The 21,344-nt window shown below is 42.9% G+C and overlaps 1 protein-coding gene across 8 annotated transcripts in view; it reads left to right on the forward strand.

Moving 5' to 3' along the window:
• Positions 1 to 21,344, forward strand: part of tbc1d5 (TBC1 domain family, member 5) — a 551,970-nt gene that overhangs the window by 515,952 nt on the left and 14,674 nt on the right. For all 8 annotated transcript variants that reach the window (XM_078538526.1, XM_078538531.1, XM_078538533.1 and 5 more), the window contains one exon: positions 4,910 to 4,989. In XM_078538526.1, coding sequence (XP_078394652.1) covers positions 4,910 to 4,989 — 80 coding nt within the window. The remainder of the gene's footprint in view (positions 1 to 4,909; positions 4,990 to 21,344) is intronic.

A 21,344-nucleotide genomic window follows, 5' to 3' on the forward strand; every position in this document is an offset into this window, starting at 1 on the left:
CCTGGACCCTAATCTCTGGAATTCCCTACCTTCGCCTTTCCACCTCTCCATCTCTTTCCTCCTTTAAGATACTCCTTAAAAACGACTTCTCCAACCAAATTTTTGGTGGTTCACCTTATATTCCCATAAGTGGCTTGGTGTTAAATTTTGCTTTGTAATACTCTTGTGAAGCACCTTTTTTTGTGCTATTGTAATTAGCGATATACTGGATTACAAAAACATAATTATAAAGATTTTGCATTATAGTCATAACCCATTACTATTTTTTCATACCACTCACTGCCTTTGGCAAACAAGTTCATTTACTTGTAGATCAGGTGATGAGCAATATACTATGAATGCCAAACCATCTCATGCAGTCAAGTGTGTCAACATTGCATGAGGGCTATTTTTACTGCCCAAAAAAGCCGTGATTTGCATCATTTTTGTGGACAGAGCTGTGTGCAAACCCTCTTAAGTCATCATCAGGCTTAACACCGATGATAGTTCAAAATGTTGTGGATATCACTGGTTCAGTGAACTCTGTACCCCAGAAATACCAAGATTTTTCTGCTGTGAATCCTGAAACTTTGTGACTGTTAAATTGGCTGAGATTTGGGCTTTGCAAAATTTAGTAAAAACAACATAATAGTAATACGCAACTATTATTGCTATCATTTTAAAGTGTCCAGGAATTGGGGGAATACTTGGGTTGTAATGAATATTGTATAGTTTTTTTAAACAATGGGACAAAGAGTAACAATGCAGAGATGCAAAATGTCAAAAAGCAAAAGCAAGCATTGGATCATTGAGTGAAGTTCTGGGCGAATGAGGAGCAGCACTAAAAAATAAACAAAAACATTAGATTTATTTTTTTCAAGACCATATTAAAGAATATGCAAAGGATTTATTTGGAAGTAACTATGGCCCAGAGCTCCCATGAAGCAGCAATCATCACTGGATTGCCGTTCCGCTTGAATGTTTCCATGCCTAGCCACTGCTCCACATTTCTGCTGGGTCTTCTGAGCCTGGCTTCTCCAGAAATGCGGAGTGCAGCGTCCCTTGAAGAACCCCATTGCAGCACTATAGTGTCGTGGGAAGACAAGACAATGGCTCCTTTTTACGGCACTAGCTGCCGTATGGTAAGTTTAAACGTCCAGTGTGAATGTTAGTGAATGGATAAATGTTTATGAATGGATAGGGTGGTGGGGTGGGTAGGATGGCAGGTGGTGTGAGGTAAGTGGGTAGGGTGTGTGAGGTAAGTTGGTAGGGTGGTAGGATGGCAGGTGGGTAGGATGGCAGGTGGGTGAGGTGGTATGTAGTTCGAAGTCAGTCTGACTGATAATCTAAATTATAGCTTGAGAAAAAACTTACCAGAGGTATTCCCACCTACACCAAATTCCCAAGTATTATGTAGGGAAATGTGAAATGGCAAGAGAATAATAGAAAACAGAATTTTTTTTTAGATGAACGATGAACATTGTCATTCATTCAGAAGGATTTGGGTGTCCTTGTATGCAAATCACAGAATATTAACATCCAGTAAAAGCAAGAAATTAGGAAGGCAAATGGTATGTTCACTAATATTTCAATGGAGTTGGGGTATAAGAGTAAAGAAGTCTTGTTGCAATTATATAGAGCTTTGGTGAGATCATACCTAGAGTACTATGTACAATTTTGGTTTCTTTACCTAAAGAAGGATATATATTCCTTGGAGGGGGTGCAATGAAGATTCACTAGATTGATCCCTGGGATGAGAGAGCTGTCACATGAGGAGGAATTGAGTAGAATGGCCTCACATTCTCTGAAGTTTTTAAGTATGAAACTCTGATTATTCTCACAGAGCTTGACAGTGGAGATGTTAAAAGGTTGTATCCCATGTCTGGAGAGTCCAGAAATTGGGGTCAGGGTCTCAGGATAAGGGATCAGTCATTTAGGGCTGAGAAATTTCTGCTCTGTGGGTTGTGAATCTTTGGAATTCTGTACCCAAAAGGGCTGTGAATGCTCAGTTGTTGAGTATGTTTGGACACTGAGGGAATTGAGGAATATGGAGATAGGGTAAAAAAGTGGAGTTGATGAGACAATCAGACATGATCTTATTGAATGGTGGAGCAGGCTCAAGAGGCTGTACGGCCTACTCCTACTCCTATTTCTTATGCTCTTTAAATGCTTTATTGGCCTAGATTTTGCTGGATCACGTCATCTTAAGTTATGCCCTCTTGGATTTGTCCACTTCTGCCCACAAAGTTGCTGGAAGTGTAAGCTCAAAACAACGTAGTAAGAGCAACAGGACTTCTGTCATCTGGGCGAACAATGAAATAAACAGTGTATCTCTTTAACTAAGGAGACTAAAGGATGGAGAAATAAACAGAAGGAGGTCTCTAAAGAATGATGAATTAGATTAGGTGAATTCAAGGTCAAATCAGGTGCAGACTGTAAAATAACGAGAGATTGGCGTAAAAGAGAAAAAAAATGACAAAGGAAAAGTAAGAAAAAAATTAACAATTAACAGCTTGACATTTTTTAAATCTTCTGAAGTAATTCACAACCTGAAGGAATGAAACTCCAGAATTATAATTGTTCACTTTCTGGGAAAGGGAGCTTGATTGGCAGTTGTTACTGCCAGTTGTTATCATAAGGTACAGCAATTTAACTACCTAACGTGAGTTTAATGGACAATTAGCATGCAAATAAACCAACTTCATAAAACTCATTGGGAGGCGATGGGCAAGATGTTTTTGTGAGGCTACTGGTGGCACAGCGCAGATCATGTAGCAACTTGTAGCAATTCTTAATTAGCAGGGGTATCTCTTCCTTGCCACAAATTGCTGGTTGATTTACTCATTAATAACTGTGTGTCATTCAAACATATTTTTTCATTCAAATCTGGGCCAATATGTATGCCATCTAAAAGGCTTCAAAGTGGACAAATCTCCAGGTCCGGATGATTTGTGTCCCAGGCTGTTGAGGGAGACAAAGGAGGAGATCGCAGGGGCCCTGACCCAAATTTTTAATTCTTCTCTGGCCATGGGGAAGGTGCCAGAGGACTGGAGAACAGCTAATGTGGTTCCGCTATTTAAGAAGGGTTGTAGAGATAAGCCAGGGAACTACAGGCCAGTGAGTCTCATGTCAATGGTAGGGAATCTATTGGAGAAAATTCTGGAGGAGAGAATCTGTCTGCACTTGGAGAGGCAAGGTTTGATCAGGGATAATCAGCATGGCTTTGTCAGAGGGAGGTCATGCCTAACAAATTTGAATTTTTTGAGGAGGTGACTATAGATGAGGGTAGTGCAGTTGATGTAGTTTATATGGATTTCAGCAAAGCCTTTGACAAGGTCCCATATGGGAGACATATAAAGAAGGCAAATGCACACGGGATACAGGGTAATTTGATAAGGTGGATTCAAAATTGGCTTAGCTGTAGGAGACAGAGGGCGATGACAGAAGGCTGCTTTAGAGACTGGAAGTCCGTGTCCAGTGGCGTACCACAGGGACCTGTGCTCAGTCCCCTATTCGTCATTTATATAAACGACATAGATGACTATGTGGGGGGTAGGATTAGTAAGTTTGCGGATGACACAAAGATTGGCCGGGTGGTTAACAGTGAGGTTGGGTGTCCAGGGCTACAGGAAGATATAGACGAGATGGTCAAATGGGCAGATAAGTGGCAGATGGAATTTAACCCTGAAAAGTGTGAGGTGATACACTTTGGAAGGAGTAATTTGACAAGTAAGTATTCAATGAATGGCATGGCACTAGGAAGTTCTGAGGAACAACGGGACCTTGGCGTGTGTGTCCATAGATCTCTGAAGGCAGAGGGATATGTTAGTATGGTGGTGAAAAAGGCATATAGGATACTTGCCTTTATCAATCGAGACATAGATTACAAAAGTAGGGAGGTCATGTTTGAGTTGTATAGAACCTTGGTGAGGCCACAGCTGGAATACTGTGTGCAGTTCTGGTCGCCACATTATAGGAAGGATGTGATTGCACTGGAGGGGGTGCAGAGGAGATTCACCAGGATGTTGCCTGGGATGAAACATTTAAGTTATGAAGAGAGGTTGGATAGATTTGGGTTGTTTCTGTTGGAGCAGAGAAGACTGAGGGGCGAGGTGTACAAGATTATGAGGGGCATGGACAGGGTGGATAGGGAGCAGCTGTTCCCTTTAGTTGAAGGGTCAGTCACGAGGGGACATAAGTTCAAGGTGAGGGGCAGGAGGTTTAAGGGGGATGTGAGGAAAAACTTTTTTACCCAGGGGGTGGTGATGGCCTGGAACGCGCTGCCTGGGAGGGTGGTGGAGGCAGGTTGCCTCACGTCCTTTAAAAAGTACCTGAGTGAGCACTTGGCACATCATAACATTCAAGGCTATGGGCCAAGTTTTGGTAAATGGGATTAGGTAGGTAGGTCAGGTGTTTCTCACGTGTCAGTGCATCCTTGATGGGCCGAAGGGCCTCTTCTGCACTGTGTGATTCTGTGATTCTATTCCAAAATTGCTGTCCTTTTTAACACAGTTTCCCTTGATGTTCTGTCGTAGAATGATGGTTAGAAGTTATTTTGTTGCCCTTCAAGTGTGCTTTTTAACTGGATTCTGTTGACTAAATAATATATCTCTCGAAGGTTTTGCATGGCATTATCATGCCAGTCTTTCATGCATTCAAAATGTTATCAGTATTCAGCTGATGTTTATCATTAGCCATTGCAGGCACAAAAATATGAAATATTACAATTCAGATACACCAATATTTAGGGATTGTAGCCTGTAATTTTGAAGCATACCATTTTAGATATGAAAAATTTACATTTGTAAAATTATAACTGCTACATACTTAAATATATTTGAAAAGCAGCTGCTATTCTAACGCAACATTGCATATCTTTTTTTCGTAGGCCAAATCTACTTTAAAGTAATGCATAATTTTTTTGATACAGGCAAAATACAAGATGTGATTCTAAAAGAAAGCCTTCAAAAGGAAGACGAAGTCCTGGTATCACTGGCTGGACTTAAACAGGTAAATATAATGCTGCATTTTTTCTCTCTGACGCTGAAGCCTGATACTATTGTTCCTAAATGTGGCTAAAATCCTGTGTAGGTGTTTATACTATTTAACTTGGGAAAGATCAGTATTACAATCTTCAACATTTATTAAACCTCCATTAACAAAGAGTGAAAAATGATATTAAAATATGGGGTCCCCTTAAGAACCTTGTGCCTTTGCACGGTCATGTGACCATCCCATATGTTTCTGTTTATAAGACCTAATTCTCAATAGAATCGTTATTTTTTTCCTCCCATCTTCAGCGGTAATCTTGGGTGTTGTTCAGATACCTGGAAAATGTTCTTTTGTTTTATAATTCTATAAAAGTTTTTCAAAAACTTGTTTCCAATAGATGCTTTTTTGTTTTTTTGTACCATGGTATCAACTTGCCAAAGTCTACCCATGATAAATGGGCTCAGTTGACTAATTCATACTCCTCTTCAGCCAGTGCTGAATCTTTATTATTTTATGATCTGCAGAGAATCTCTCTGATCCGTCTCAAGACTGGCATTCAACACCTGCTTACTTTATTTTCTGATGACGTTAGTACAATAGTTCCTAACAGACATTAAACAAAATCAGAGGCAGCCTGCAACCATTTTTTGGCATTACGGCAGCATAATCTTTGGACATTTGGGCAATAAATGGATGAGAAAGATTGCCAATCTTTCCTATATGGAGTTTATCATTCACATGTGGTCTGGAGCACTGAGGGGTGTGTCTTATCATGTGTTTGAATTGGTGGGGCTGGGCAGGGTGAAGTGCACATTTTGGAGACATGAAGAGGTCTGGGAATACCATCAGGCCCATCAGCCTGAAGTTGGTTTCCAAAGTCTTCTGCACTCAGCGATATTTTCAGCAGTCTCTTTCCTTAAAATCATGTTTACGTCAAACCATATGTTCAATGAATGATTGACAACCCCAGAAAAACATCATGGATAGGATCAATGGTTGTACAATCTCAAGTATAATAAGATTCATGCATTATTAGTATTCTAGTGGTAAATGTTGCTTTCATATTTAATACCGTAGTGTACATCCTCTTCCCAAATGTTCTTCATGATGACTGTTTGAATGCAAAGCTGAAATTGAATTAGGAGGGTTTGAAAAAGTTCCTACTTTGACCTTTCAGTATACCTTTTGGCTCAAGTTGTAATATCTAAATATGTACTCTGAAGACATGTGTTCCAATTTGTGTCCTCCATTTAAGAGAATTGATGAAAATTTTTTCTTTCAGGGTTGTTAGTCTTTGGAATTCTCTTCTGCAGACAGCAGTGGAGGCTGGGTCATTGAATATATTAAAGGCTGAGTTAGACAGATTTTTGCTCAACATGGGAGTCAAGGGTTATGGAGGGTGGGCAGGAAAATGGAGTTAAAGCCACAATCAGGTCAGCCATGACCTTATTGAATGGCAGAGCAAGCTCAAGGGGCCAAATGATGTACTCATATACCTATTTCTTATGTTCTTTTATAAAGTTCTATTCTAGCAACTGAAATTATAATTCTGCAATAAGTACAGAATACAGATGTTTTCCCTGCTTTTTAATTCAGTAGCTGTTCACCCCTCTTGCCATTTCAAGGGTATTGTCTATCTTGGTCCTCTCCGGACTTGTTTCTCAACTCTGGAGCAATTCTGCCAGTAATGCTGCAGCTTTTCACTTGTGAGTCGATTTTTCTGACTCGCCTGCAGATAGGTTTGCAGACTCTTGCCACCAAAAAGAATTATACTGGTGTGAAGGTAGGACTTCTTTGTAGTGTAGGAATGGGGTGAAGGCCAAATGATCAGAGTATATAACATATGGAAGGACACTGCCCCTGTGGTTTTCTTCATTAAGAGTGGGCATGCCCCAAAGTAGATGGAAGATAAATTTAAGCTACTAAGGCTCTTGGCATACATACATGAAAATACATACATATACATACAGACATACATTGATCAGTTGAAGGTGTCGCAGGTAAATGATGCATTCTGAGTTTTACCTTGCTCTAAATTTTTGCATTTCAACTGCCCATGTCATAATTTGCACAAAGTGCTATTCACCCATCACCACTGTGCTCGCTGACCTACATTGGCTCTTGGTTAAACAACAACTCGATATAAGATTCTACAAATTCAAATCCCTTCATGACTTTGCCCCTCCCTATCTCCATAATTTCCTCCAACCACACAACCCACTGAGATATTTGCACTCCACTAATTCTAGCCTCATGAGGATCCCCAATTTTAATCACCCTACCATTGCTGGTCGTGCCTTCAGTTACCTGGGTCCTAAGCTCTGGAATTCCCAGACTCAAACCCTCTTCCTCTCTAAAACAAAAACAGAATTACCTGTAAAAACTCAGCAGGTCCGGCAGCATCGGTGGAGAAGGAAAGAGTCGACGTTTCGAGTCCACATGACCCTTCAACAGAACTGAGTATAGTTAGGAGTGGGGTGAGTTCTCACTTCTTTGGGCAGGAGTCCTCTCCCTGTTCAACTGATCCTTTTACCCACCTCCAATATTCTCCCTCCACCTGGACCCCTCCCTCTGGATTCTTACCTTCTCTTGATCTTTTCATTGAGAACTGTCTCACCCCTCTCCTAACTATACTCAGTTCTGTTGAAGGGTCATGTGGACTCGAAACGTCGACTCTTCTCTTCTCCATCAGTGCTGCCAGACCTGCTGAGTTTTTCCAGGTAATTCTGTTTTTGTTTTGGACCTCGCTTTCCTCCTTATGATGCTCCTTAAAACCTACCTCAGCTAGGTTTTTGGATATCTGCCCTAATAACTCCTTACATGATGCCAGTGTAGTTTGTTTTATAAGCTGCTTGCCAAATACACCTACATTCCAGGAACAAATAAAAAAAAGTGCCTTTGGATGTTTTGTAACATTAAAGGTGCTATACAAATACAAGTTATTTTTGTTTTGTACTGCTTGCTTTTGTTTCTCTACTTTTACTATTCAACCATTTAAGCTATTACATTGTTTATTGCATGTGTATCATATGTAATATAATTAATTCTGCATTTCTGTTCCCTTTGAATGTGATGACTACACACTCATACCATCCTACCCACTTCTACTTTTGTGTGGAAGCATTTGAAGAATAGTTGACAGATGGCTGAGCTGTATAATTAATGCCATAAAATGTCATTTTTTCACTGCTATGAATGTAATATTTATTTCCAGTTATTACTTATGCCACTAGATTCAGACAAGAAGATTTGTTCCTAATGAATCACTGGTTGTTTGGGCCTGACAATAAACAGATTTTATTTTTGCAATATATATATATCAGTAATTTAATTTCATAGTGTTAGTATGGATTGCTGATTTCTGACCCAGGCTTATGGGAAAGAATTTGCTCCCATTTTAAATCACTGAATTGACTATGTGTGTTTTTGTGACACAAGTGTTGAATATGAAGCAAAGAAGGTAATATTTAATTAACCATTCAGGATTATGTATATATTTTTTTACGAAAATTTAAACATTATAGTCATTCTCAGATGAAGCAAACGTTTATTGCAACAAATTTAAATGTCAGAAAAGGCTGTTTTTCTCCAATTTTAACCTTGTCTCTAAAAGAATACTTCAATACCATCCAAACATGGACCATCTTGAAATGTTTATTTGTAGTTGTGCTTATGTATTTTAGTGTTAATAATGTAATTAATAATTACAATTATAACAGTGTGCCTGTAATTGCACAGATTTCATATTTACAACAGTCGCATATTTGCACTCATTGGTGATGACTAAATATTAATCATAACAGATGAAATGGCTCGCAATCTGCTCTAAAAGTAGTGTACTACAATCACTTGCAAGGTCATACTTGTTTTTTACTTGTACACATGCTGCCAAACAAGGTTGTGTTATAGCAATAACAATTCCATTACACTTAGAAGGTAATTTGAAACAAAACCAAGTTTATTTTTAGTCTGTTACTCAAACGTTCACCCACTAAAGAAAGCTGGGTTACACAAGAGAATGAAACTACATACCACTTGTCAAGCAGGGGACAGCCAAACACAATAGTTGAAGCACTAAATCAAAGTTCTAGAGGCATATATTTCAAAAGGCATTCTGGGCAATTGGTAGTAGTGTGTAGCATAAGTTTATAGCATGGGAAAACTTACAGTAACTTATTTGACTTAAACCATTTGTTTTGTTTCAAGTATTTTATTTTGTTGGTTTTAATTAATTTAATTTTACAGTGATCAAATATTTACCTTTTTTTTATTGTTCATTCATGAATTGTGGGCTTCGCTGGCTGGGCCAGCATTTATTGCCCATCCCTAGTTGCCCTTGAGAAGGTGGTGGTGAACTGCCTTCTTAAACCACTACAGTCCATGTGCTGATGGTACACCCACATTGCTGTTAAGAAGGAAGTTCGAGGATTTTGATCCAGCGGCAGTGAAGGAACGATGATTTATTTCCAGGTCAGAATGGTGAGTGACTTGGAGCAGAACTTCCAGGTGGTGGTATTCCCACCTATCTGCTGCCTTTGTCCTTCTAGATGGTAGTGGTTATGGGTTTGGAAAGGTTTGTTAATGGAGCCTTGGTGAATACCTGCGGATGGTACACACTGCTACTAATGTGCGTCAGTAGTGGATGGAGTAAATGATTGTGGATCTGGTGCCAGTCAAGCGGGCTGATTTGTCCTGGACGGTGTCAAGCTTCTTGAGTGTTGTGGAAGCTGCACTCATCCTGGCAAGTGGAGAGTATTCCATCACACTCCTGACTTGTGCCTTGTAGATGGTGATTAGGCTTTGGGGAGTCAGGAGGTGAGTTACTTGCTGCAGGATTCCTAGCCTCTGACCTGCTCTTGTAGCCACAGTATTTATATGGCTAATCCAGTTCAGCTTCTGGTCAATGGCAAACCCCAGGATGCTGATAGTTGGGGATTCAGTGATGGCAATGCCATTGAACACCAAAGGCAGAATTTCCCGTTGTGTGGGGGGGGAGCACGCGGGCAGGCGCGGACCCGATCGCCACCCGTGATCAGGTCCGCACTGCCATTTTACACGGGCGGGCCAATTAAGGCCCACTCAGTGTATTTGCCGACTCCCGAGGATAGCGGGAGTGTGTGGGCGGTGGGCATGCGTCCAATGGTGACCTGGCAGTCTGTTTAAAAGAAGGTCTGGCAGCCTCCTGTAGGCTACTGACAATGGCCAGTTCGAGGGCGCATCACAGGGGGTCAGTTGAGCAGGCCAGGCTGGAGGGAAGGGCAGAGGAGCAGGCCAGGCTGCAGGGTAGGGCAATGGGAGCCAATGCGCCCATCATTTTTCAGATGAATGCCTTGCTGCCCTCCTCAAGGAGGTGGCAGCATGGCGGAGGTGGTGAGCTCCCGCGATGTGGTGCGGCACACCTGGATCCAGTGCTGTAGGCGCTTCAACGATTTGTTGCGCTCTGGCAGGGCGAGTACCATGTTCGCATTGGGCATTTAACCCAGCAGGTAGCCTTAGCTTTTGAGGCCCCCCTGCCCCAAGTCTTACTGTCGTTACTGTATTGAATCATGTAGGGCATTTTTCCTTCGCTAGGTGGGCAAGCAGATAGTGCCCATGCTTAGATCAGCCTGAGTGGTTCATGAGGAGATCAGTTCTCCCCCGCACCATGTGTTGTTCTTAGTCGCACAACTAGTCTGGGGGCAACTGCAGGAGATGCAGCTACGCACATACTCAGAATTCCAGCACATGTCCTATTCACGGTGATGGGATGGTGGAAGGGGAGCCTCAAGGTGTCGTGGCAAAGAACCATCTGGTGCCATCAGCGCTGCACGTAGTTGTGCGTCCTTGCTATGGGAGCAAATACCGTGTGTTTCCTAAAGTGATGGATGCAGAATGTGTCCAAGATGGCTGTTGGGGGGGGCGGGTTGGGAGCAGGCGCACTATATTTGTGTGACTGATCAGCAGTAGCGGGGAGAGGAGGCACTGGAGGCCTGATATGGCCCACTGTGGTTGGGGTGCGGCGTACGCATGCAGAGTCCATGTGCAATTTGCCATAATTGCCATAATCAGGAGAAGAATGCTCATAATGCCTCGGAGCGTGCAAGGACTGGCGGCCAGGCACACCACCTCATCACCTCATCTTAAACCGCTTTGAGCAGGAGGCCCTTGAGCTGGAGAGGCGGCATGGACCCGGGTCAACTGGTGTCAGTGAGGCTGGGGTGTGCCAGGTATTTGAGGCCAACAGAGGGACCCGCAATGTCCTCCCAACATCCATAGCCCTGATGATTGTTAAATTTGTTATTGTTGCAACATTGCTCGGTCATAGAGTGATAGAGTCAGAAGTGTACAGCACAGAAAATGGCCCTTCAGCCCATCGAGGATGCGCGGATCAAACAGGTACTTAAGTATTCTAATCCCATTTTCCAGCACTAGGCCCATAGCCTTGTATGCCATACCATCGCAAGTGCACATCCAAATACTTAATACATGTTATGAGGATTTGTGCGTCTATCACCCTTTCAGGCAGTGAGTTCCAGATTCCCACCACCCTCTGTGTGCAAAAGTTGCCCATCACATCCCCTATAAACCTCCTGCCTCTTACCTTAAATCTATGCCACCTGGTTACTGATCCCTCCACCAAGGGTAGAAGTTCCTTTCTGTCTAACCTCTCTATGCCCCTCATAAGCTTATACACCTCAATCATGTCCCCCCTCAATCTCCTCTGCTCCAGGGGAAATAACCCCAGTCTATGCAATCTCTCCTCATAATTGAAACTCTTCAGGCCAGGCAATATTCTGGTAAACGTCCTCTACACTCTGTCCACTGCAATCACATCCCTCCCATAAAGTGCATTTCAGAACTGCATGCACTAACTGTGGCCTAAGCAGCGTGTTCAAACATTACGTCTCTGCTCCTATATTCTATGCCTCATCTAAAAAAGGTAAGTATCCCATATTCCTTCTTAAACACCTTATGTACCTGTCCCGCTACCTTAAGGGACCAGTCAACATGCACACCAAGGTCCCTCTGATCCTCGTTACTTCCCAGGGTTCTACCATTTATCGTATATTCCCGTGCCTTGTTTGTCCTGCCCAAGTGCATCACCTCACACTTATCCACGTTAAATTCCATTTGGCACTCATCTGACCAGCCCGTCTATATCCTCCTGTAATGTAAGGCTATCCTCCTCACTATTTACCACCCCACCAATGTTCGTGTCCATTGGTTTCGGAAGGTTGAGCGCATAATAAGCCATGGGGAAAGGGATGTAGTTTGTCAGTGTGTGCACACTCACTGACCCACTGTCCGTGTTCTTCCTTTCAGCATCATCAGAGCATGGCCGGCAGGAGGAGCTGCAGATGCCCCCTCTCACACCTGAGGGCCCTCAAGTCTCGCCAGCGTCACACCATTTCTGCGAGGCAGGCACCAGCGCAGATACTAGCACCTCAGTGGGCATTGGAACATCAGCTAGTGTCCCAGGGCACAGTGGAGAGGGCACTTCACATTCGCTGGAGGGGCTGGCAGAGACAGAGTGTGTCAATGGCACCAGCATTCGGAGGACTGCAGGGGACCAGGCACATGCACAGTCGGTGCCTGATGATGTGCCTCTGAAGTTGTCCTTGATGCAGCAGCTGCAGGAAATGTGGCCGGGCATGTGGGAGCATCTGGGAGTGATACATGAGGCTGTGCTTTGCTTGGTATCCGTGGTGGAGGAGTCCACGCAGAGCATCACTGATGCAATGAGCCTCGTGGCCGAGTGCCATGCTTCCTCCATGGAGAGAGTGGCGACTCTCGTGGAGAGGCACCTCCAGAAGAACAATCAGGTCCTCCTGGGGATGCGCTCGGACCTGCAAGCCCTCACAGCGGCATTGACCTCAGCTGGTCAGTGCCAGTGTGGGAGATGGTCTGGGCATCAAGCTTCCCAGGCTAAGGGAGGGCTTCCTGAAAGCTACAGGCCCGCAAAATATTCCTGACTGCAGAGTGCTGACCTGAAGGTTGAGTCCAGAAAAAGCAGCTGGGATGCGTTCTGAAATACTGCAGATCACACAGGCAAGTTTAAAATACTTCACAAAGCAGATTTACGACCCCACTGAGCCCTCTTATCCCGCCCATGGATGAGGTTAATAGAAAAGTCTCTTACCCGCCTGCCTGTGCTGCCCGTGCGCCGACCTGAAGATTGCACAGGCGCTGAAAAGTCGGCGTCAATTGAAGACTAAAGGGCCTTAACTGGCCCCTTAATTAATGGCAAGCGCGCTTGAGATATCAAGGATTTGTCTGAGAAGGCAAAGATGAAAACTGTTCAGCCATTTCTCCTGCCTAGCATATGTTGTCCAGGTCTCACCACATTAGAGGATTGCGCTGAGGACTCAGGCTTGGTAGACTTGCAGACTGTGTTCTCAGTCAGATTGCTGTTATTCCACACCCTGTTACTCAGCTTGGACATAACAACTGCAGCTTTTGTGAGGTGTGTATTGATTTCAGCATCAAGTGACAGATTGCTGATGATGTGGCACCAACAACCTCCAGCGTCACATTGTCATTGCTGATGTATGACGATGTGGCAACATCCTGTACCATTATAATTGTCTTCCTGATGCTGATGGTCAAACCAAACTCTTTACAGTTATGAGAAAGCCTGTCTATTTTCCACCACAGTTGTTCCTTTGTATGGAATGCTAGTGTTGCATTGTCAGCGTAGAGCAACTCTCCTTTGTCTTGAACCTTAGGCGAGCAAGGCTGAATTGCTTTCTGTCGATTCCAGTTAGGATTGCCAACCCTCCAGAATTGACCTGGAGTCTCCAGGGATTGAAGATCAATCTCCAGGACACTGTTGTGTGCAACCTTGGAGAAAAATCATAGGAACATTAAAAAAGGTTGGGTTTTATTTAGCATTTTCCTTGAATATATCACTTTACCAGATACAAAAATATTGAAAATGGGAAAATGACAGTCAAGCATCATCCAATTGGGTAATGAGTCTTTTTGCTTTCCAATTAGCATAGGAAGGCAGTGCGTCACAAGGATGGATGCGTTGGTGGATGAATGGCTAGAGCATGGGGTGGGGGGGTGCAAGTCATGTGACGAAACCTCCAGGAATACATTTAATCATGGTTGGAAACTTCTGTTCCAATATGTAAGTGGATACTCCCTGTAGATGACCTGAAGGCTTATCACAGCAGCAAAGAGAAGAATATGCCAAAGAGTGTCGGTGCCAGAACACAATCACTGCGATTTCAAAGGGTTCCAGTGTTGCCCCATCATAGCTGACCTTACCCATCATGTTGTCACGGAAAGCGGTGATCACATTCAGCAGTTTCAGTGGGCAGCCAATTTTCTCCAGTAGCTGAGATTCACCACTGCTTACATGGGCGAATGCCTTAGTGAGATCAATGAAGGCAATTTAGAGTGGTCTCCTCTGTTCATGACCATTCTCTTGCAGCTGCCAAACTGAGAAGATCATTTCAGTTATAGACCTTCCAGTCCTGAAACCACTGGGATTCAGGACAGATGCATTCAGCTAACATCTCCAGTCTGACAAGGGCAATGGGCAAACATTTTTCCCACAACGCTCAGCAGGGAAATGCCTCGATAGTTGTTGCAATCGCTGGTGTCACCCTTGTTCTTGTATAGGGTTACAATCTTTGCATCATGGATATCCTGGGGCACTGCCCCTCCCTCCAGCAGAGACAGAGAAGTTTGTGCACGAATGCTGGTTTCCTGTGCTTGATGAGTTCAGGCAGTATAGCATAAGCATCTGGAGCTTTGCCCATAGCAAGCATGTCAATGGCTTTGCTAAGTGCTTCCATTGTGGGTTTGATAGCCAGCTCTGTCATGAAAGGCAGACTTTCTATTGTCTTGAGTACAACTCAAGATAGTGCTCCACCCATTTCTTCAACTGGTTATTGCAGTCATTGATGACCTCTTTGCCTATTTTGTTTTCAGTGGAGCCATGTTGTTTGCTGATGGACCTTTTGCCTTTTTAATCCCTTCATACATGCCCCTGACATTCCCTGTGTCAAAGGACTTCTGGATATTCTGACAGTGTTGTAACGAGTAGTCATTGGCACACCCCCAGCAGCCTCATGGACTTTACTTAAAGCACCCCTTAGTGCATTCAGAGTTTTCTTACTCAGATCGCTCTTGTAATTAAAAGAGAGCAGACCACTTGGCTTCAGTGACTGGTCCAATCACAGTGATGTTGGCCTCGAACCAGTCAGCATTTTTGCCCACTTGCTTCCCATATGTTGAAAGTGCAGCAGTATAGATGATCAGAACACGTGATGTCAGAACACCTTTACCTGCTGAGGGATTTTACTGCAAGCATGAGTGTGGACAGTAAGGCATGGCCCTCCTGCCTCGGACATCCTGGCCTCTGAAAGATAAATGAGAACGGATAGAGACTACTTGAGCTTTGCTGCTACCATGAGCTTTGTGTAACTAACACCTTTCAGAAGAAACAATGCTAAAGGTGTCCTGGAGACATCCAGGATCAGGGCATTGATACCAGCTGGATCTGATCATCACCAGACGTGACTCTCTGAACAGCATTCTTAACACACACAGATAACCACAGCACTGACTGTGTTATAAATCCCTCCTTAGTGTGCACTAGGGTGGGGATGCAGCCCTTGAAGCTTTTCATTGAAAGCAGAAATGACATCCTTGTATCAACGTCAGCCATACTGCCTACACAAATAAAAACTAACAGGTCTGTGACTTGAACGCTCTCCAGTTTTCCAACATATACTGTTAACGCTTATAATGTCACTGAGAGGGTATTTATGCTTGCATCAGCAAAACTTGACTTTTAGTGGTGAGTTTAATGGACAATTAATGGGAACACGAAGTTCTAAAAAGAAAAAATGGAGCGGCTAAGGGTGAGATTCTGTTTTTGCAAAGCTAACAGCAGAATGGTGCAACTCGGAGAGCAATTTTTGAATATACACGTTTAACCGCTCATCTGCTTCTCGCCTGAAGTTGCTGTACCGTTTGCTCATTTAAAAAAAAAACTGAGCATCATAAACCTTACAATTATTTGGACAGCCTTTTATCACATTATTAATTAAATACTTTGCTTTTTAAAAATATGATGGAAGAGAGAATGCAGTTGAACTAAGCATTGACATGGAACAATTGTTACACGTAACTGTAGTAAAGGAATTGGTTCTAAGAAGAACCCACATGATGCACTCTGAGTTGCTGGTAGAAAGCAAATTCTTTCACCTTTACAGAGGCTATTAGCAGAAAAGGCTAAGAATAAAAAATAATATGATAGAGTGAATAGAAAAAGATTAGTTTTGGGGGAGGGAGTTAGTGATGAGTCATCAATTTATTTGGTGCATTGGATGATTTGAGGCAGAGACCATTATTTCTTTAAGGGAGAGTTGGATAGACAGAAAAGGAATGTGCAACCATATGCTGTAAGAGCAAGGCTGACAGCTTAGCTTTCTATTGCTCTAGTAAGGCTGGCAGAGACATGAGAGGCCCAATGGCTTTCTTCAGTGCTATAAACTAACACTGCTCCATGGAAAAAGGAGTACGGCAACATTGTACACTCTCTCCGAACCTTTTTGGTGTATTTAACAAGTTGGATAGCAATGGAAGGGTAGTCTCAGAATGTTCTAGGCATTTCTGAAATAATTGCTAGGTTTTTTTTTCGCATGACAGGGATTTAACAGATTTTCCTATGGATCAATCGAGCGCATTCTACTCTTGAACAATGGGATACCTGTAGATTATAAGAACGTATGAAATAAGAGTAAGAGGAGGCTATTCAGCCCCTTAAGCCTGCCCTGCCATTCAATAAGATCATGGCTGATATGCCCCAGGCCACAACTCCTCTTTCGTGCCAGCTCCTCATAGCTCTCAACTCCCCAATATTTCAAAAATCTACCCCCCACCTCTTTAAATATTGCCTTCTCGACTCTCTGGGGTAGAGAATTCCAGACATTCACTACCCTCTGAAAGAAGAAATCCCTGCACATTTCAGTTTTAAATGAGTGTCCCTCTATTCTGTAATTATGTCCCTTAGTTTGAGATTCCCCCACTAGTGGAAACATCTTCTCAACAACTACCCTGTCAAGCCCCCTCAGAATCTTGTACGTTTCAATAAGATCACTCCTCCTTCTAAACTCTAATGAATAAAGGCCTAACCTGTTTAGCCGTTCTTGATAAGTCAACCCCTTCATCCCAAGAATCAGCCTAGTGAATCTCTTTTGAACTGCCTCCAATGCCAGTATACTCGTTCTTAAATATGGGGACCAAAACTGTACACGGTACTCCAGGAGGGGCCTCACCAACACCCTGTACAGCTGTAACAAGACTTCCCTATTTTTAAACTCCAGCCCCTAGTAATATAGGTCAAAATCCCATTGCCTTCTTAATTACTTGCTGCACCTACATGCTAATTTTTTGTGTTTCATGCACAAGAACACCCAGATCCCTCGGTGCTACACTTTTTTGGAGTCTCTCTCCATTTAAATAATAATCTGCCTTTCGATTCTTCATGTTGATGTGGAGTCCCAAATGTAGTATTATAGCTTTAGCATTGTTTAAGAAGGGTCTTGAAAGCGTTGATTGGAGAATAAACGGAATGTTTGTCCCAATGTTCAATTCAAGTTGGTGCCTAGGCGTTCTGAATGTATAGAGAAACCTTTAATTCCAGACAAATCCTTTGAGTTGATTTATGGTATAAAAAAAGAGAGGTTGTAGGGAACATGACATCTGTTCTACACCTACTTATATATGTTGGATATGCTGTGGACACCTTCACTCGTTCGGTGACACCTCCTTAAGTGGTCTAAGCGCCTTCCATGGAAATTGACAGGTTCAAGGCAGCAGCTCACCACCACCTTCTCAGGGGCAATTAGGGATGGGCAACAAATGCTGGCCTGGCCAGTGACGCCCACATCCTGTGAAATAATAAATTATTTGACAAACTGCTCTATAACTATGGCCAGGTGTCTCACGTTATTTCGTTCCGCCTATTAAGGCCATTAACAAACTAATTAATTTCAAATTTACACTGCCCATCCAACTTTACGGTTGGCGGGCACGCGAAAAGGCCTTTACGTTTTTTAGGGAACCTCATCCATGAGCGGGATGAGGTTTCTGAAGCTTTTATAACTTAAATAAAAAGTCTCTTTGAAAAATAAAAACATGTCCCATCTCATGTGACACAGCCACATGAGATGGGACATGTTTCATTAAACTTATAATGTTTTCAGTTATTTTTTTAACAATTGCTTCAATCTCCCGCAGCTCCATGCCTCAGTGAGATTGAAGCGCTCTTTCATGCACATGCATGAGAGGGCGCTGGACCCTATTCTCCCTCCTGCCCCTGCCCACACAGGTAGCGCTCCCACTCGCGATTCACGCTGGGCGGGCCTTAATCGTGAGCAGCGGTCGGCTCTGCGACTGCTCCCGCCAAGTGCGCCCAACGCAGGAAAAATTCAGGCCCAGATGTGCAATATTATGACTCAAGGATGTAATATTAGCATCCCCTTATGAAGTGAACCAGAAACCCTTGCCTTTCATGCATGTATTTTGTTAATCCCTCTGATAATAGAATGGGTTAAATTAAATGAGGTGAGACTTGATAGTAATCAGTCAGCTGTTTTTTTCACAGTAAGATAAAAATGTTGAGCAACTTTTCCAGTCTGTTTAATTAATTTCCATCATTGTAACTTCCTTCTCTATATGCTACACTCAGTGTAACCTAAACAGGATGAATCCTCTGCAGGAAACATTGGACTTTTGCTCATATGGAAGATAAACATCAACATAAACAGGTTAGGGTGAACTTCAATGTAATTTGATCAGTCCTACATCCCAAGGCTGACCCAGCTTCTCCCTGCATTTTAATGGGTTTTTTTGTTGTTCTCCAAACCTGACCACATGTCAGCTTTCAGTCAAACCAAATTCTCCCCAAAGCAGAACCCACAACCTAGCAATGATTCAGCTTACTTCAAATGCATACAGTTTCCATGGGAGCGTAAACAATCTACCTTTCATTGTTTCCAAGATGCTGGTCAAAATACCCAGTCTGAAACCTGCCAGCCTTGTTGTCCTGTAAGTTAACTCCCTTAAAACTAAGTTTAGTTCAATAGCTGTGTTTTTAACATCTATTACAATAAAAAAATTTCAATGGCAGCATAGCATGAAATACTAAAATGTAACACTAATCTATGACTGAACACCTGGGAAGGAGAGTTAGCATCATAGCAGGCCTGCCTCTTTGCTAATTGATTTCTGTTGGCTGTTGTTGAATTTGTAGAAGTATTTGGTGGTTTACACTCCTGCTTGAAGCTGCTGAAGTCTCCTGGGAGTGGTGTAGCGGGTGCTGAAGGCCTTTTTGCCTTCACATAATGATGCAGATTGAATAATTGGTGATAACCATATCATTATATTTTGAAATCCAAGATATCAAAATGACTGGCAGATCAAAACTATTCATTACATCATGTGATTGGCAACAAAACCTGGAGACTTGGCTAGACAGCTGATCAAATGCATTGTCTAGTGACCAGTTATTAAAACATACTCATATATCTAGCATTTAATAGAATTTATAGAACAGAAAGACAATCAATCCATTGTGCTTATTGCTGGTAGCAACGTGTCACTGGAGTTTTCTACTCTAATATCAATTGTCTGTTTTTACGCTTAGCTTCTTCTTATAGTGTATATTTTCAGATATTTATCCAGTTCCCTTTGAATGATATGAATGAATTGACGGGGAGACAGTGGTAATGTCACTGGACTAATAATCCAGAGGTGCAGACTAATGCTCTGGGGATGGGGTTCAAATCCCACCACGACAGCTGGTGGAATTCACATTCAAAACAAAAACAAAAATACCTGGAAAAACTCAGCAGGTCTGACAGCGTCTGTGGAGAGAAATACAGTTAACGTTTCGAGTCCGTATGACTCTTCGGACTTGAAACATTAACTGTATTCCTCTCCGCAGATGCTGTCAGACCTATGAGTTTTTCCAGGTATTTTTGTTTTTGTTTTGGATTTCCAGCATCTGCAGTTTTTTGCTTTTATCTTGGAATTCAAATTCAGTTCGTTTAAAAAGTCTGGAATTGTAAAATCGTATTGGTAATGGTGAGCATGAAACTATCATCAATTGTTGTAAAAACCCACCTAGTTTCACTAATATCCTCTAGGGAAGGAAATCTGCCATCCTTACCTGACCTTGCCAGCGACACCCACGTCCCATGAAATAATAAAGAAAAAAAAAATTGCCTCAAGCATTTCTTATAATAGTTAAAGAAAATGTTTGTTTTGATAGCTTTAAAATCGACAAAGAGATGTATTTTAAAATAACCCCTTTACTCTCAGTCACAATGGGGTGAATTTTGTCCCCCATCGGGGGTATTGTGCTGGGGCGGGCAGGAGCGAGCATGAACCCGATCGGCGCCCCTGATCGGGTGCGCATTGCCATTTTACGCCCAGTGTGATGCACACCCGGAAGCGCTGAGCACTCCCTGTGCGGGCGGGGGGGTTTCCCTGAGTCAGGGCCTGCGCTTTTTGGCGCATGCGTGTGAAAGAGCGCAGAAATCTCCCTGAGGTACGGAGGTGCCTCAGGGAGATTATTTTAAGTCTTGAAAAATGTAATAAAGGTCAAAAAAAAATTTAAGTACATGTCCCCTCATATGAAACTGTCACATGAGCTGGGACATGTCCATTAACTTTTTCAGAAAATTTTATTTAATTAATGAACCCTTCATGAAGCCTCATCCCACCCGTGGATGAGGTTTCATGAAAAATGTGAAGGCCGCCTGGGCTCTTCGCCTGCCCGTCAACCTTAAGGTTGGACAGGCAGCATTCCTAACAGCTTCAATTACTTTGTTAATGGCCTTAATAGGCCTTTGACAGCTCGGCGGACGCACAGCCGAACTGACAATCTAAATGACACGCGGTGACGTCGGGACACCTGTCCGACGTCACCACGGGTCAGCGAGCGGGACCCACCCCCGCTCGCTGACAGGAAAATTCTTCCCAACGTTTTGCACCTTAACCATCCCATTCTTAAATACCCACCATTGCTGTTCTACTGTTTGATCTGATTTTTTCCAACCATTTAAGTCTCTTTTTTTGCCACTGAAGTTAGCTCAGTTATAGTCTATCATCTTCATCTTTGACTCATCTTTTTCTTTATCCATTTTCAATGTGAGCCTAATTAGGCTATTGTCACTATTTACCAAGTGTTCTCCTACCTTCAGTTTGTTTACTTGTTTTGCTTTGTTCTTATATCTAGGCTGCAAAGTTCCACTGCATAGCACCCATATTTTCAGCGCTATGGTTGTTGTCTTGGTACCAAACTGGTGTCAGCGCTGTCTGCACACCTTTTGGTGCAGGCTCCACCAACGGTGCTGGGAACGTGATCC

Source organism: Cetorhinus maximus, chromosome 3 (genome assembly GCF_964194155.1).
Source record: "Cetorhinus maximus chromosome 3, sCetMax3.hap1.1, whole genome shotgun sequence".
NCBI lineage: Eukaryota > Metazoa > Chordata > Chondrichthyes > Lamniformes > Cetorhinidae > Cetorhinus > Cetorhinus maximus.